We start from the raw sequence: 19,248 nt of genomic DNA on the forward strand, positions 1-19,248 counted from the left end.
GCATTTGATTAATTTGACATTATTCTACTTTCTAAAGAGAGATTCTTGGAACCCTACAACTTTGCAACAGAAAGAACATTATCATATTCCATTCTACCCATCTCTGACAATGGTATGGAGCTGAAAAAGGGAAAATGACTTTGAAAAAAGTAGAAAAATATTTTTGATGTATGAGTGACTACAGCTCAGAACTATAGAAATGACAAATATTAAAGTTGGAAGGCACCTTCCATCTACTCTAAAACATACCACATAACCTCCCCCCAATACCCACTATGGTAGTAGGAGTTATCCAGTCACTGCTTGAAGAAATACATTGAGGGGGAACTCATTCTGCCCAGGCAGCCCAGGTCACTTTGTGTTCTGTACAGCTTTTTATATATTTCATCCTGACATAAAGCCTAAATATGGTACTTTGCAACTTATATGAATTTTTCTTGGGCACAAATTGAACAAGTTGAATCCCCTTTTCACATAAGAGCCCTTAAAAACACAAAATTAACATGTCTCATTGATTTGTCCCTGCTGCTGACTAAATTTTCACAAGTCTTCAAATTATTAAATGACAGGTATTGAAGATCATTTGTCACCTGCATTGCTATTTTCTGGATGTTCTATACCTGTTTGATGTTCTTCCTCAATTATAGGGAAAAGAATTGGACAAAGTACCTGAGAGGTGGTTTAAACAATTAGCACCTCCTTATTTCTAGAATCTATACCTTCTTTCATGTAGCCTATGATTATATTAATTCTTTAACTGTCACATTATATTGCTGAGTCATCTTGAGTTTAAAACCTAATATATACCAAAGTTCTTTGACGAGCAAACAGACCTTTAAACATTCTATATTTTTGTGGTCTTGAAAATGATTCTTTTAAGTGTAATTCAGGATTTACATTTATCCATATTATATTATATTATATTGCATTGCATTATATTATATTATATTAATTATAAAGTACATTGTCCTAACTTGTCATGATATTTTTGGAACTTGTTTTGGCCAAAGTATAAGTTAGTGATCTCTACAAGCTTCATTAAATTTAAATTTTATTTCAGTACCATCTATATTTTTATGTGAAGTATTGATCATGGTGAGTCACAAATTTTGATATGGATTACAAATACTGATTAAGTAATGCACTGCAACATTTAGGTACATTATACCTACAGATTTTCCCTATACATGGTTGTAGAGAAATAGAGCTAGAAAAAAATAAAGATCAAGATTAAAATTTTATTCCTTTGTCTTTGCCCTCCCTTGAGACTTGTAATAATGATTTCTATTACACCTTTCATATCTACAGGTTCTTGCCTCTTCTTACTCTACACTGAAAAAGAATGTCTACAAGTAATTACTCCCAAGTGACTGAGTTTATCCTTATAGGACTGACTGACCAACCAGAGCTCCAGCTGCCCCTCTTCTTCCTGTTCCTGGACATCTATGTGGTCACTGTGCTTGGGAACCTGGGCATGATCATATTGATTAGACTCAGTTCTCATCTTCACACCCCCATGTACTATTTCCTCTGCAGTTTGTCTTTCATTGATCTCTGTCAATCAACTATCATTATGCCTAAAATGCTAGTGAACTTTGTGTCAGAGAAGAACACTATCTCCTACCCTGAGTGCATTACTCAGTTCTATTTTTTTGCCTTTTTGGGAATCTCTGAATGTCACATGCTGACTGTGATGGCATATGACCGCTATGTTGCCATATGTCATCCCCTTCTTTATAGCCTTATGATGTCCCAACAGGTGTGCTCCTTGTTGGTGAGTGGGGTATATGCATTGGGCCTGATTGAGGCCACAGGTCACACAGTCTGCTTGCTTAGAGTGTTCTTCTGTAAGGAAAATGCTATCAATCATTACTTCTGTGATCTCCTTCCACTCTTGAAACTCTCCTGTTCTAGTACCTATGTAAATGAAGTGGTAATTCTGTCATTTGGTGCATTTAATATCTTTTTTCCTATTCTGACCATTATTTACTCTTATGTTTTGATCACTTCTAGCATTTTAAAAATTCAATCCACTGGAGGCAAATCAAAAGCCTTCAGCACCTGCAGTTCCCATATTGTAGCAGTTGGTGTCTTCTTTGGTTCTTGTGCATTCATGTACCTACAGCCATCTTCATCCAGCTCCATGGACCAGGGGAAAGTGTCTTCTGTCTTTTACAGTACCATAGTGCCCATGCTAAATCCCCTAATCTATAGTCTGAGAAATAAGGATGTCAAAGTTGCTCTGAACAAAATAATTGAAAGACGAACATTCTAATGAAAGGAGACATGTCACAATGAGTTTTTTGGATGCCGGAGTATGTGAAGTGAGAGAGAGAGAGAGACAGACAGACAGAGAGAGACAGAGAGAGACAGAGACAGAGACAGAGACAGACAGAGACAGAGACAAAGAGAGAGATAAAGAGAGAGACAGAGAAAGAGAGACAGAGACAGAGAGAGAGAGAGACAGAGACAGAGAGACAGAGACAGAGAGACACAGAGAGAGACACAGACAGAGAGACAGAGACAGAGATAGAGATAGAGACAGAGAGAGAAGGAGGCAGGGAGGAAGGGAAGGAGTAGACCGAGACAGAGACAGAGGGAGACAAATAAAGAAACTTTGCTTTGTACCAATCAGATATTCTACCCCCTCACCTGTGAAGTCTAAGAAGCCCAATTCGGTGATGCTTTGGGAACATATCTTAAACCAGGGTAGGTTGGTTTTCTCTTCCTATGTTTGTCCTATTATTTAATGCCTCTCTAACCTATATTCCATATTGTTAGACAGGAAGAGATCATGATATGAAATTCAATTGTAGAGTAAATTGCTTCTGATATTTAAAGAAATGGTTTTGCTCATTTAAAAATCTGTGTGGAAATGCATTTTTCTTCATATCCTTCTTTGGGGCAATCACTATTACAACTAGCAATTATATCTCCACATTTTCAAAAGATGAATGATGCATAGAACTATGAGTGCAATTTGCAATTTTACAAATCTAACCTACTTATATATAAGTTGAAGAAACTGTACACCAAAAAGGATAATGTGCCCCAAACTATAGAGATAGCCAATAGAAAACCGAGTCATAAACCTAACTTCCTTGGATTTTTGTGACAGTTTACCCAAGGTTTAAGTTGAAGGAGAGTAATGGGCTTACTATGACACCTTGAATAATAATAATAATAATAAGCAATCTGTCTTTAGGTTGAATGTAAATGGAAAACACACTCAAGAGAAGTTTGTGATCTACAGCGTTAATATTAAAGAATCCCAAGCCTAAGCATTAGAATCAGTGTAGCAGCAGCCCTCTAAGGACCAAATCCATTGGTGTGAGTACACATTGAAAGAGAGGCAGCTACCAATATATTGAATAACTGCAAACATTTCCAAATAAACAATGTTAGGCAAAGGGATTTGAACCATTACCTGATGAAACAAAAACTTATGTGGATTCCCAAGAAAGCATGGAACTATAGCACAAGCCAAATAGCCCACAATATCGAAAGAAATAGTAAAAGGGAAACAGGTGGCAATATTTATATGCTGTGCAGCAGAAGTAATTGACAGCACAGAAAAACTTGAATCCACACTATTGTGACTTCCAAAAGAAGAGAGATAGAAAATTGATTAGGAAGACAAATATAAATGAAATGAAGAACCATCTGATGGAATAAAATGAAAATTAAGTAAAAGATAATCTCAAAGATAAGAGGCAAATAGCAACAAAATTAAAAAGCATATGATCTCTATCCAAGCAAAGCATGGATCCCCAAGACAGAAGGAAGAGATAACTTAATACTCATGGACCTTCTAAAATAATATGACTAGTCAAAAAATCTGAACATCATAATGCAAGAAATAATGCAAGAATACAACTCACAATTTATGTATACAGAAAACAAAAGAATACACATGTGACCACCTGAAAAAGAATAACAAAAAGCCAAAACTGAAACCCCTAAGACACATAGTAGTTAAATTTAATAATTCTATTAACAATTAATAATTTGTGCAAACAATTCAGAGAAACATATGTTTTAATATTATCCATTGATTTATCTGCTTTTATTCTTTGTTCTTAACTATTTTCTTCTTCCTGAGAACTTTGGTGGATTTAGCACTTTTTTCCTTATCTTTCCTAATTATTCACTTTCAGACTCCTTCTGTTTTGATATGGATCCCTTTTCCTGTACATGAAAGCTGTCTCAGCCACATTTCACATTGTGAAATTCATTGCTCAATAGTTTTGATTCCTGTCCCAGGTGACTGCTGGGGGGAACAGGACCAGCTCTAGCTAATTCCCTTTCCTTCCAGAATTGTGAGTTCCTGTTTTCATTATAGCCCCCTGTTCCTATTCCCTCTGTTCTTTCGTTCTCTGACAAAATGCTGCTGCCCTAAGGAGAACACTCTCCACACCCCCATGTCAAATCTGTTGAAAAGACCAAGATTTTACTTTTGGAACATCTCTCAAATGAAATCTTTGCTCTCCTCTGGCACTGCCACCACTTTAGTGCAGACCTTATTCACCTCATAACTGGATTATTGCTTTAGCCTCTTGGGGTGTCTGCCTGCCTCAAGTATCTCCTCACCTTAATCTAGCCTCCATTCAGTCACTAACCTGACTTTCCAAAAATGCAGGTCTGATCATGGCACCCAATGATTTCCAGTGGGTTGCTACTGCCTCCACAATCAATACAAAATGCTCTATTTGGCCTTCATAACATCCTACCTTACTAATATTCTTATACCTTTCTCCTCAATGCATACCTCTTCAGCATATGACACTGGTCTCCTTACTGTGACTCAAAAAAGACACCCCATTGCTCATCTCCAGGCACTTTATCTGGCTGTCCCCCAGGCCTGGAATACTCTTCCTCCTCCCCTCCTACTAGTGACCTCTCTGGGTTACCTCAAGTCTAAAATGTCACCTTCTACAGGACACCTTCTGTAATCTATCTTAATTCCAATTCATTCCCTTTATTTATTATTTCTTATTTATCCTATACAGAGCTCACATTGTATATACATATATTTTCCTTGTTTTCTCCATCATTAGACTGAAAGTTTCCAGAAGGCAGGCACTATTTTTGCCTCTTTTTTTTATCCTCAGCATTTTGTGCAGTGCCTGGGACAATGTAGGCACTGAATACATGCTGATGGATTGCCTGATTGATTGATGCCAAAAGACAAATTGTGTCAGGCTTTGCTCCCTGCCAGAGCCTGAGGGTGCATTGCAGAAGGAAAGAAAGATACGGGTGAATGTTTTCTGCTATTAATTCATAAGAGTGTTACTTTTAAAGGCTTTTTGGTGGATTGGCCTACAGAGAAAGCTATTATCACTCTACTTTTGGTAAATTATTACCTTTTCTTCCCAGATCTTTTTTTAAAGCAATTGGGGTTAAGTAACTGGCCCAAGGTTACAAAGCCAGTTCTTTTTTGTGTGGGTGTTAAGTATCTGAGGCCAGAACCGATCCCAGATCCTCCCGACTCCAGGGACAGTGCTCTTACTCACTGCACCAACTAGCCACCCCTTTTCTTCCCAGATCTTGAAAACTAATGAGGCCTGGAAAAAATTTGTACTCCTAGATCTTTCTGAGCTAGAACCTTATTGCAACACATTGTTTTAAGTTTAAATAAAAAAGAGATATTTTTTTCCCTCTTAAAAATATTTGTTGTAAGGTCTGTCTTGGTGGTAAGGGAAAAAAGGTAGAATATGAGAAAAATCTAGGCAATATAAAAATAACAGATATAAATAAAAATGTGTTTAAAAGAAAAATGCAATAGCAAGAAATCTGTTTGTACATGCAAACACTGGATGCTGTGGCACTAACTGTAGTTATTGAAGAGAAGCCCACCCTAAAGCTGTCTAGAATTATAGAGTAGTAGACTACCTATGCAATTCAACCACTGATTGAGGTTTTACCTATATTGCTAGTTTAAAAAAATCGACAGGGCAATAGAGTTTGCCTTGATGCTCCATATAAAGGGAAAGTTTACTGAGACCTGCAGGTAGATCTATTCTTAGAGGGAAGATGTTTTCTCTTGTTATCCAGCCTCAGATGGTAAATTATATAGAAGATTTTAGTCATACAAGTAAAACTAAAAATCTGTAAGTCAAATCACCTTGTTTTACACCTGAGGAAATTGTAGCCCAAAAGGGAGAAATTACTTGCCCTAGATAAAAAACTCCTAGGCAATAGGAAAACCAGATCTTGGAGACAGATCCCATGACTCCCAGTCAACTTTTTTATTCATTACACTATGGATCCAGCTATCAGAAAGAATTAAATGAAGGAACATGTTAACCTCATAATTGGAACATTGCATTTAAAGGAAAATGTTGAAAACATTTTCAAGAGTTGCCCTACAACTTCACAATCATATGTGACAAAATCCCCTGATCTGTTGAATCCTTGCAGGGGGAGAAGTATGTGGATTTTTGCTTTAAGAGTTTCCAACATCTGTAGACACTGTTTTTCTTCCCAATCTGGTAGGGAAGATCATTCATCACTTCCCAACTGGCTCCTTTCCTAGACTTCACAATCTCCAGAAACTCATCCTGCAAGATGGAATCAACTCTGTAATTTACAGCACCTTAAATCATTTCTGATCCTTGCTACAGGACTTCACCATGTTCCTTCCTTCTTCCTCTTCCTCCCCTTTTCAGTTGTTTTATATGCTACATTGTGATCTCCTTGAGGGTACCAACTGACATAAAACTTTCTTTGTATCCTCTGAGCTTAGCACAGTGCCTTGTATATAGTAGGCACGAATAAATGTTTATTGGCTATTCATTATTGAAGGACTATCAATGAACTCTGAGTTAGGTACGGCCTCAGAAGTGTGAGCTTTGGGACTGAGTACGTGACACATTTGGAATCATCAGAAGTGATTAAATGTGGCACTACTGTTGGTTTTTCTACAAGCAAGCAATGGAATGGCAGCTGGAGTTGGAAATTTGATACAAAGAAGCTGATTGCTGAAACCCAGAGGCCTGTGGGGCTGCTTCCTCAGGCCTTGCTTCTGCCACTGTCTCTGCTTTCAGGGGCCAGAATGGGAGAGTGTAAATTGATTTCCCTTTTGGGAGAATAGACTACAGACTCTGAAGTACAGACCCCCTTCTTTCTCTCTCCTATCTACCTAAAAAGTGCAGTAGTTGCATCCAAAGATCTTTGGTTTCAGAATTAACTTTTCTTGAACATAAAAAAATATAAATTTTTAAATCTAATAGACTGTACTCAAGAAACAACACAGAAAGAGACTCCTCAATAACAGTATTGGTATCATGCTCTAGAAGACTGTTTTTCAAAGGGTGATACAGAGATCCCTGGTATTGCTCAAGTTCATTTCAAAGTTTTCCAAACTCATTGGGTGAGTCAAAAGTCATGAAGTCAAATCTATTTAATAATAATACCAAGCTGTTTTAATTTCTACTATGGTAAACATAGATAGATAGATATAACCCCCCACATAAAAGTTTTAAAGAGCATTTAATTTTTGGAAGACTAAAGGAATCCCCTGACCAAAAAGTCTGAGAACTGCTTGGTGCTCTAGATATTTTCTTGGTGTTTAATTATTTTCTGTCTTGTCTGAATCTGTGTGACCCCACTTGGAGTTTCCTTGGCAGAAATACCGTAGAGGTTTGCCATTTCTTTCTCTAGCCGATTTAACAGATGAGGAAACTGAAGCAAACATGGTTACATGACTTGTCCAGAATAATACAGAAAGTGTCTGAGGCTGGATTTTAACTGAGGAAGATGAGTCTTCCTGACTTCAGGTCCTGTACTCTAGCCACTGCATTACCTAGCTGCTTATATCCCAGGAAAGATGTTAAAGAAAGACTACCACACCATAGTACCTCAGGATCACAATATCTGAGGTGGTTCCTGGCCACAAAATGACTTACCAAATGGGAAAACTGTGTGTTCATATTAGTAGATTTGCAATACTATATGTTTTGTGAATGTTAATTTCTTTGAGTAGAGTAATTCTATTTTTGCCTCTTTGGTCATTCATCTTCTTATCCATGATTTCATGGATATTCTCCTTGAGCAATATATGAGATTCTTTCTCTTGGTTGACCTGAAATACCTTGCTCCCATTTGGAGAGCTCTTACATTCTCTCTATTTGGTGATATATCCTTATCTACATAGCTTCTCTGATTTTGATTTGCTACCAGCTTCGATAAATAGCTTTGTTGTGAATAAAATTCTAAGAAACAAAGTTCAGGTAATAAAAATCAGTTTATTAATTAGGCCAGCCAATAATCAATAAATTAATTGCCAATGATTTCTCACTGTAATAAAAGACAAGGGAAACTCTAAAACACTTCAAATTACGAGTATTCCTCCTGATATAGAACTCACCTGACAAGTAAACTCAATCCTGACTGATGGACACTTGGGCTAAGAGTTCTTAGCCCTCCGTGCTGAGAATGTATGTTTATCTTGAGACTTTGTAGCCTTCAGCAACCTGGGTGGGGAAAGTCATTTGTATCAGGACCTCTCAGGCCACTTTTCACCTTCTGTAATGGTTATGGGATTTGAAGGTCTTCCATGCCCCTTGAACTTGCTGACACAGCAGGAAGGGGTGGGGCAAGAGGAAGCCAGAGCCAAGCTAGAGGGCATGCATTGACTGGAAGCCTGGCTGGCAGTAACACCTGCAACAGCAGCTGTGGCGCCACAAACTCCTTTGTTTTGAGCCAGCAAGAATTTCTACTAAGGATTCCTGCTGAGGACTGCCAGGGACAGGAACTTCAGGGGGCCAGCGCTACTGGGAGCAAGCTTCATGGATGCTGAGCAGTTGCCATGAGGGAGGAGAGGAGGATCTGTGCCTGAGGTAGTCTCTTCTGTTTTGAAGGCTAGAGAATATGGGTGTTTACTACATTAAGTACGTATGCCAACTTCATAACTACTGTGATGGCTTTGACTTTCTGGTTTGGGGATTCAGTTTTCTGGTATTTGAATAAATGTTCTAGCTTTCTCCCCCATGTAGAGAGCTTGGTATATTTTGTGATTAATAACCATATCAGCACATTTATAGTTACCATAGGCATTGTGAATATTGCATTGTTGATATACCTTCATGAGCCAGCTTACCCCAATCTCATATGACGAGACCAAGGACATTAGCTTATCCACCTTGAGGAGGGATTTAACTCAAGCTGGATCCTGTTTAGAGAGAAATCCAACTCAGGTCCCCAGTTGGGTGTGGAACTAGGAGTGATAACATTATTCAGTCATGCTCTTCATATACTAACTGGCCTTATCAGGACTGAGGTCTTGACAAAAATAGAAGAAAAAGGATGGATCACAAATTAATAATCTGTTATTAATGTCATAGAATAATGTTAATTTCTCTCAGGGTTATTTGGAATTCACTGTTGTCTTTGAATACCTGGCATTCTATGGAAAGGTAGTGAAGATTTGGATATATAGCTTGGGCACTTCTTCCCCATTAAGGAATAGTGATCAAAGGAGAGGATTCTGGGAAGATGGTGGAGTGGGTCAGGACACTTTCAGCTCTCCAAATCTCCTTCACATAAAAAAGAGAATATTGACTAAGAGCAGCAGAAATAAGCATGGGTTAAAGCAGTTGTCCTACTAGGACAATTTGAGAAACCCCAAGAAATACTCGACCTCTAGGGGTGGAGGTTCAGCCTGACTGAAATGCAAACATCTCCAGGGTGACTCCACAGGATAAACAAACCATTAGCCCTAGGGGTATCAGGGTTGAGAAGCAGCCTCAGCCTTAGGAGCTTTCATCTCACAGACAGTATGATTGGACCTTCCACTGTTGAGGGATATCAAGTACAGCTGTGCTGACCAGACAGGTCCCAGGCTGTGGCTGCCCGGAAAGGGAGGTAGCACATATCTGGAAAGTGTAGTAGTGAGGTACAGGGACACTGTTAGCTGTGGGCACTTGCAATAGACAGAGTCCCTAGTTTCAGTTCCAGGGCAGAGAGGACAGCCATAGTTTTCAGCAAAGAAAAAAATAAGAAGGAGTAAGATAATTCTTAGGACAGTGTGGCTGCGGGAGCAAGCCATGGCTTAGAAATGGAGAGGAGAGCAACATTTAGGAGCCAAATGTCAGAGTAAGTAGTAAATTGCTGTCACTCAAGCATTTATCTCTGGGGGAAAAAAACAGAAAATAGCACCCCAAGAAAAATTCTGGAACAGCAGAAAATGGGCTGGAGCAGTCTTTTAGTCCAGAAAACTTAGAGAATTGCCAAGAATGGTCTGTCTCACTCAGGTAAAAGCAGAGTACATTCCATTTCAGGAAACTTCCCAACAAGCCAGCCACAAATTGCACCTCAACAAATGAGAGGGAGATCCTGATCCCAGTGTAGAGAAGTAGGCAAATACTAACACCAGGACCACCCCCATGTGCCTCAGCATAGCAAGGGGAACCTGTAGACTCCATCTCAAAGAACCACCACATGTGCCACACAGCCCCAGAGGGCAAGTGTCCTCCTGTGACTTAACCTCCCTGTACTTCAGTATAGCCCTGGGAAAAAGCAGAAAAAAATCCACCTGGAATCAGCACACTCCAGATCCCACCACTAGGACCATAGCTCAACATCAAGTAAACTGCCAGACCCCTACTGCCTCCAGCTGAAAGGACCTGAGACCCCAACACACAAAGCCAGTGACCAAGCCCCTGGCCCCCAGCACAAGACACTTGGGACAGTGCCCCCTGTACTCCAGCAGGAGAGCTCAACTTTAAAAGTCAAGAAATAAGCAAACATGCACAAGAAGCAGAAAAGAACAGTGACCATAGAGAATTATTGTGGTGACAGGGAAGATCAAAACACAAACTCAGAATAGGACAACGTTGTCAATATATTACATTGAAATGTCAAAGGGAAATATGAATTGGTCCCAATCCAAAAAAGTCCTCTTGGAAGAGCTCAAAAACTATTTTAAAACACAAATAAGAGAGGTAGAAGAAAAATTGGAAAAGACATGAGATATATGCAAGAGAGTCAACAGCTTGGAAAAGGAAATACAACTGATTGAAAAAAAAAACAATTCCTTAAACAATACAATTGTTCAAAAGGGAAAAAAATCCACTGAAGAAAAAAACTCCTTAAAAAAAAGTAGAAATGGACAAATGGAAAAGGAGGTACAAAAAATTCAGTGAAGAACTACTTAAAAAAGTATAATTGACCAAATGGAAAATAAAATACAAAAGCTAACTGAAGAAAGCAATTCCTTAAAAATTTGAATTGGGCAAGTGGAATTTAATGACTTTATGAGACATCAAGAATCAAACAAAATCAAAAGAATGAAAACATAGAAGAAAATGTAAAATATCTTATCAGAAAAACAACTCAACTGGAAAGTAGATCCAGGAGCCAAGACAGCATCTTTCAAGAAATTATCAAGGAAAACTGCCCTGAGGTCCTAGAAGCAGAAGGTAAAGTGGATATTGAAAGAAATCAAATATCAACTCCTGAAAGAGATGCCAAAATGAAAGCAGCAAAGAATATTGTACTCAAATTCCAGAATTTTCAGGTCTAGGAAAAATTACTGCAAGCAGTCAGAAAGAAATAATTTAAATATCATGGAACCATAGTTGGGATTACACAGGACATTATTTGGTCATGCTCTTCCTCTACATAGCTTCTGCAATAAAGGATTAGAGTGTTGGAATATGATAATCAAGAAGGCAGAGGAGCTTGGATTAAAACCAAGATTCAGTTACCCAGCAAAATTAAGCATAATCTTTCAGGGGAGAAGATGGATATTCAATGAAATAGGGGACTTCCAAACTTTCCTGATTGAAAAAAAAAGAATTAAATTTCCTTTCAAGCTTATTCTTGCTTGTCATACTTCTATTTTGTGGTTCTCACTGAAACCTAACATTCTGTTGAAAATATGATGTCTTTGGGCACTCTTTTCAAGGATTTAAATGCCTTCTTACACACCTTCTAACACATTGGATCAAGAAGAGAAGTTACTATATTCTTTGCTTGACACTGCCACCTCTAGACTTTCAGTCTATCCTACCATTCAGCAACTATCATATAGTGATTCCTGCTGGAATCAACTATGGATCTCTAGTTCATTTTAACTCTTCTCCAATAAATTCAGTGCCTGATTTTCATACCTCTTCTCTAACACTTTGCATGCCTCCCTTTGATTTTCAGGCCTGTCAGTTATCCAACTTCATCAATTACTATGAACTTTGAATTCAAGTTATGTCACTCTCAAAAAATATTATTTATTATTTAGATACTGCCCAAGATTACCAACCCCCAACTCAAATTGGTTCCAGATGCCAGAATTCCTAGGTAAAGCACTCGGACTCTGGCCTGAAAACATCATCATGCATATAAGAGAGAAAATTAACAAAGAATTAAGAATACAAAGACAATGACTTCTTCCCAGAAAGGAGGAATCCCTTATGAGATAAGTCCCTCTGGGAGTCTCTGTGAATTACTAATGAGGTCCCAGTAAGGTTATAAACAATCATAAAACCCTTAAGTTGCGTGATCAGAAGCTCTGTTGACACTGATAAACACTGATTCTTTCCCTATGACTGAAGATAATATTCTGGATAAAATCACAATTAGAAATAATTATCTTCAGATCAAATTGATTGCCAGAATATTTTGGAGACTAAGTCCTGTGCCCTAAATCCCAAAACCATTAAAAGGATTAGAATGTTCTATGCCAGGGCCATAACAACCTTCATAGAAGACATCTAACTACTAGGGCACTGTGAGTGAAGAGACTCAAAGAACTAGTACAGTAGGGTGAGTAATGGATTCATTCCACATGATTCTACCTTCTAAATAGAGATTCATGGAACATCGGGATTTTGAAAAAGGAAGACTATCTCCATATTTCATTATACCCATCTCTGACAATGGGATCAGGGTGAAAAATGGGAACAGGTTGTTTAAAAATAGGAAGGGACTTTAGAGGCATGAGTGGTTACAGCTCAGAATTACAGAATTGCAGAATTTTGGAGTTGGAAGGGACTTTCTATCTAGTCCAAACAATACCCCATAACCTTCCCCCAACAGCAGTGCTGGTCATCCAGCATCTGCTTGAAGATGTGCACTGAGGGCAAACTCAAAACTGCTGAAGCAGCCCAGGTCTCTTTAGGTTCTGTACAATTGTTATGGATTTCATCATCATATGAAGCCTCAATTGGCCTCTTTGCAGTTTTCATGCATTGTTCTTAAGCACAAACTAAATAGGTCAAATCTTTTTTTCATGTAACTGCCCTTAAAAATTCTAAGAAACAATTACCATGTCATCTTGATACATCCCTTTTGCAGGCTCGACTTTCATGAGTAATTTAGATTATCCTTATATGACATGTACTCAAGATCATTCATGACTTTCACTGCCCTTTTCTGGAAGTCCTCTACTTGGTCAATGTCCATCCTCAAATATGATCAAAAGAACTGGACCAAGTGCCCAAGAGGTGGTTTAACTAATTATCACCTTCTTATTCCTAGAATACATACCTCCATTCATGTAGCCCAAGATTACATGAATTTTTTGCCACATTATATTGCTGAGTCATATTAGGTTGGCAGCATACTAAGTACCCCAGTTCTTTGGCAAACATACTTAAATATTTCTGCAGATTTTTGCAGTCTTGAAACCTATTTTTAAGTGCTATGAGGTCCTTTCAAATGCTATGAAGGATTTTATATTTATCCTTATTAAATTTCATTATAGGGGCAGCCAGGTGGCGTAGTGAGTAAGAGCGCCGGCCCCAGAGTCGGGAAACCTGGAATTGGTTCCGGCCTCTGATACTTAGCACCCACACAAAATAACTGGCGGTGTAATCTTGAGCAAGTTATTTAACCCCAATTGCTTAAAAAAATTCATTATATTAGGTTCAGTCCATTTTCCTAACTAATCGTGATATTTTGGGATTATATTTAGGTAAAACTTTAAATTAATGATCTTTTCAAGCTTTGTTAAATTCTGATTTGATGTGCATACCACCTATGTTTTTATGTGAGTTATTGATCAAGGTGAATCACAAATTTTGATGTTGATAACAAATAGTGATCAACAAACTTTGACCAAAATTTAGACATGATTTATCTAAACTTTTTCCCTGTAACTGACTGTAGAAAAATAGAGAGAGAAAAGGATAATAAAAATTGACATTATAATTTTACTCTTTTGTCTGTGACCATACTTGATACTTGCAATAATGAGGACTTTTTTTATCATATCTACAGGTTCTTGCTCCCTCTTACTCTACACAGAAAAGGAATGGCTACAGGTAATTACTCCCTAGTGACTGAATTTATCCTCATAGGGCTAACAGACATGCCAGAGCTCCAGCTGCCTCTATTCCTCCTGTTCCTGAGCATCTATGTGGTTACTGTACTTGGGAACCTGGGCATGATCATACTGATTAGACTCAGTTCTCATCTTCACACTCCCATGTACTATTTCCTCTGCAGTTTGTCCTTCATTGATCTCTGTCAATCAAGCATCATCACCCCCAAAATGTTGGTGAACTTTGTGTCAGAGAAGAATGTTATTTCTTACCCAGCATGCATGACTCAGTTCTATTTTTTTTGCCATTTTTGGAATCTCTGAATGTCACATGCTGGCAGTGATGGCATATGACCGTTATGTTGCCATAAGCCATCCCCTTCTTTATAGCCTTACTATGTCCTATCAGATGTGCTCCTGGTTGGTTGGTGGGGTGTATGCATTGGGCCTGATTGAGGCCACAGCTGACACAGTCTGCTTGCTTAGAGTGTTCTTCTGTAAGGAAAATGCAATAAATCATTACTTCTGTGATCTCCTTCCACTCTTGAAGCTCTCTTGTTCCAGTACTTATATCAATGAAGTGGTAATTATGTCATTTGGTGCATTTAATGTATTTTTCCCAATGCTGATCATTATTTGCTCTTATGTTTTCATTATTGACAGCATTTTAAAAATTCAGTCCACTGAAGGGAGATCAAAAGCCTTCAGCACCTGTAGCTCCCACATTGTAGCAGTTGGTGTCTTCTTTGGCTCTAGTGCATTCATGTACCTGCAGCCATCTTCATCCAGCTCCATGGATCAGGGAAAAGTGTCTTCTGTCTTTTACACTATTGCTGTGCCCATGCTAAACCCCCTCATCTACAGTCTGAGAAATAAGGATGTCAAAATTGCCTTTAACAAAGTGACAGAAAGAAAAACTTTCTAATGAAAAAAGAAATTTTAGAATAATGGTTTCTGTGAATGCTGTCTGATGTTCAGAGAGAGAGAGAGAGAGAGAGAGAGAGAGAGAGAGAGAGAGAGAGAGAGAGATTATCAATGAGATAATCTATCTTTCCCTACAGGAAAGTGAGGGCAAGGGGATAACAGGGGGAAATGATAGAAGAGAGGGCAAATGGGGGGAGGGGGTAAACATAAGCAAACAGTTTTGAGGAGAGACAGGTTCAAAGGAGAGAATAGAATAATTGGGGGGGTGGCATGAGATGGAGGAAATATAATCTTTTGAAGTATGACTATTATGGAAGTGTTTTGCATGACTACACATGTATGGCCTTTGTCAAATTGCTTGCCATCTCAATGAGGGTGGTTGGGGAGGGAAGAAGGAAGAGTATGTGAAACTCAAAATTTTAAAAATTAATGTTAAAAATTATTTTTGCATGCAGCAGAGGGATAAGTTATACCAGCAAGGGAGTATAGAAATCTATCTTGTCTTACATGAAATAGAAGGGAAGGACACAAGAGAATGGTGGGAGTGATAGAAGGGAGGGCAGATTGGGGAACAGGATAATCAGAATGTATACCATCTTGGGGTGGGGGTGGGGAGAGAGGAGGAGAAAATTTTGAACTCAGAATCTTGTGGAAATGAATGTTGAAAAATAACCTAATTAATAGCAAGAAAAAATGCATACTCAAGCAAAAAAAATAATTAAATAACTGAAGTTTTATTTATTGTACATAGGTAGGTAAAGCTAATATAATTTTAAATGGTAATTTTACCTAATTAATCTATTTATGTGATACCATCCAAATTAAATTACTAAGAAAATATCTTACTGAGTCAGAAAAAAATATTCAAAGTTCATTAGATCAGGAACTTCAAGGAATCCAAGGGGGAAAGATGTGAAGGAACTAGATTCAGTAATATGAGATCTTAATCCATATTATAAAGTGAGAGCACTGTTGAAAGGTAAAGTGAATAATTTTGATTATTTTAAATTAAATTTTCCTTTATAAATAAAATTTATATTTTCAAGAATAGGGGGAATACAGAAAAATTTGGGGGAAAAAACTCCCATAGACAATCTCCCAGATAGAATGCACTTAGATTGGAATATTTTTGTGGTGTAAGAAAGGATAAGCTGGAGGATGTAGGAATATACAAAAAAAACTGGAACTTATGAAGGAAGATGCTATCCACATACAGAGAAATAGATGCATTTCAGTGCATATGTATATGTGTGTGTGCATATTTATGGAAATCTCTATGTAGATATGTATGTATGTGTGTATGTATATGTGTGCATATGTAAACATATGCAAACGTGTATGTATGTATGTATATATATATATATATATATATGACTAAATATCTGCACATAATTGTAACCTTCTGGGGAAGGAAGTGGAGGGGGGAAAGAAGAATGCACAGAAGAGGACAAAAGAAAACATACAAGGACGCAAAGAGAGAAATTTTGAAAGTAATGTGCAATATTCATTATATAACTTTCCTTGAAATGGAAATTTATTGCTTTATGTGGAATCCTCTCATCCTCTGCCATGAACACCACAATGGTTTTTTTTTTCTTTTCTTATTTTGTATTTAAGTTTAAAATAAATATAAATATAATTAAAAATAAAAGTGAAAGAAATAAGAGGTAGAATTTTAGTGACTTCTTCCCAGAAAAGGGGAATCCCTTATGAAATAAGTCTCTGTGGAAGCCTCTATCTGTATATTACTGATGAGGTCCCAGGATTCTGATAAACAGCCATAAAAACCTTAAGATACAGCAGCAGCAGCTCCACTGTCAGTGATAAACACTATTTCCCTATAGCTGAAATGCATACTCTGGATAAAGCTGCAATTAGGAATATTCATCTAAAATCAAATCAATACCCAGAGCATTTCAGAGACAGTTCTTTTCCCTAATTCCCATTAATATTAAAAATAATTAGAAGCCTCTATACTTGGACCACATTAACCTTCATAGAAGACATTAACCTTCCTGATTCTGTGGATGAAGAGACTCTAAGATCCAATGCTAGAGGGTGAGTATTTGATCAATTCAAAATTATTCTTCCTTCTGAAGAGATTCATCGTCCTTTTAAAGAGAGATTCTTGGAAGCTCAGGACTTTATAAAATAAAAGTCATCTTCATATTCTTTTCTATTCATCATCAACAGTGTCATGAAGCTGAAGACTAGGTTGTTTCAAAAAAAGAAAGTGATTTTGGAGATATGAGCCATTCAAGCTCAGAATGATAGAACTATAATATTTTAGAGTTAGAAGGGACCTTCTTTCTAGTCTAAGACATACCCTACAAGTGCCCCAAATACCCATACACCAGTGATAGTCATCCTGCTTCACCTGAAGACCTGCCCTGACAGGTAATCTACTATTACTAAGGCAGCCTATGTTACTTTGGGTTGTGTAGAATTGTTAGAGATTTTTATCTTCACACAAATCTAAATTTGCCTCTTTGTTACTTTTATGCATTGCTCTTGGTTCTATTCTTTGTAGACAACATGAACAAGTCTAAATCTCTTTCAACATGAGAGCCTTTAAAATACTTGGAAACAATTACCATGCGCTTTGAAATTGTTCACTAGTGACTTAGTTCATCCTAATAGGGCTAGCAGATCAGCCAGACCTCCATCTGCCCCTCTTCTTCCTCTTCCTAGGAATTTATATGGTCTCCATGGTGGGGATCCTGGGTATGCTCATATTGATTAGACTCATATCTCATCTTCACACCCCCATGTATTATTTCCTCTGCAGTTTGTCCTTTATCAATCTTGGCCAATCAACTGTCATCACTCTCAAAATGCTGATGAACTTTTTATCAAAGGAAAACACCATCTCCTGCCCTGACTGCATAACATGATTCTATTTTTGCCTTTTTTCACAATATCTGAATGTCAAATGTTGGCTGTGATGGCATATGACGGCTATGTTGCTATATGCCATCCCCTTCATTATAGTCTTCTTATGTCCTATCAAGTGTGCTCATGGTTGGTGAGTGGAGTGTATGGATTGGACCTGTTGGGGGCCACAGCTCACACAGGCTGCTTGCTTAGAGTGTTCTTCTGTAAGGAAAATGCCACTAATCATTACTTCTGTGACCTCCTTCCACTCTTGAAGCTCTCTTGTTCTAACACGTATGTCAGTGAAGTGGCGGCTCTGGCTTTCAGCACATTTAATATCCTTTTCCCAACACTGACCATTATTTGCTCTTGTGTTTTGATCATTGCTACCATTTTAAAAATTCAATCCACTGAAGGAAGGTCAAAAGCCTTTAGCACATGCAGCTCCCATATTGCAATAGTTGGTGTCTTTTTTAGTTCTTCTCCATTCCTGTACCTATAGCCATCTTCAGTCAGTTCCACGGACCAAGGAAAAGTGTCCTCTGTCTTTTACACTATCGTTGTGCCCATGTTAAACCCCCTTATCTATAGTCTGGGAAATAAGTATGTCCAAATTGCCTTGAAGAAAGTGATAAAAAGAACATTAATTTGAAAGGAATAATATCAGAATAAGTGGTTTAGTGGAAGTTGGAATTCTGAGGAAACAGAAAGAGAGAAAGAGGGAGAGACAGAGACAGAGACAGAGATGGAGAGAGATTTATGCAAAGCAGATACCCTGTTCTACACATATAATTTATTTAATTAATTTGAATACCCACTCAGAGATATTCTGGAGACATATATTAAACCAGAATAGGATGGATTTCTCTTCCCATATTTGCACTCCTTTTACAACTCTGTCTTGCATATAACATGAGTAGAGTAATTGTGAAATCCATCCATGGATTGATCTACTCCTTAGATAGAAAGAAATGGTTTTCTAGTTTAAAAAATTTTATGGAAATGTAATTTTCATGGATCTTCGGTGGGGAAATGATTGTTGCAATTAGAAGTTAAATTTCCAAGGTTTCACAACATGAATGATACAGCGAATATTAGGACTAGAAAAGGATTTAGAGAATTGCAGTTCCCACCCATTTATTTTTCAGTTGAAAAAATTGCACCCCAAAGAGGATAAATGACTTACTTAG

At 37.8% G+C, this 19,248-nt stretch overlaps 1 protein-coding gene and 2 pseudogenes across 1 annotated transcript; all 3 read left to right on the forward strand.

Moving 5' to 3' along the window:
- The first annotated feature begins 1,327 nt into the window (after positions 1-1,327).
- On the forward strand, positions 1,328-2,275 carry LOC138155387 (olfactory receptor 8G50-like). The gene has a single exon (XM_069080619.1). The coding sequence runs from the start codon at positions 1,343-1,345 to the stop codon at positions 2,273-2,275; it is 933 nt and encodes a 310-aa protein (XP_068936720.1). The 5' UTR covers positions 1,328-1,342.
- An 11,728-nt stretch (positions 2,276-14,003) lies between these two features.
- On the forward strand, positions 14,004-15,185 carry LOC138155409 (olfactory receptor 8G50-like; annotated as a pseudogene).
- Positions 15,186-16,617: 1,432 nt separating this feature from the next.
- On the forward strand, positions 16,618-18,710 carry LOC138154936 (olfactory receptor 8G1-like; annotated as a pseudogene).
- The last annotated feature ends 538 nt before the right edge of the window (positions 18,711-19,248 follow it).

The sequence above is a fragment of the Petaurus breviceps genome, unplaced genomic scaffold (genome assembly GCF_028583685.1).
Source record: "Petaurus breviceps papuanus isolate PSGF00001 unplaced genomic scaffold, PetGlider_PUasm1.0 91133, whole genome shotgun sequence".
Lineage (NCBI taxonomy): Eukaryota > Metazoa > Chordata > Mammalia > Diprotodontia > Petauridae > Petaurus > Petaurus breviceps.

What these genes read in the sequence shown, in the direction of transcription:
- LOC138155387 (XM_069080619.1), top strand. Translation starts at nt 1,343, where the DNA reads ATGTCTACAAGTAATTACTCCCAAGTGACTGAGTTTATCCTTATAGGA.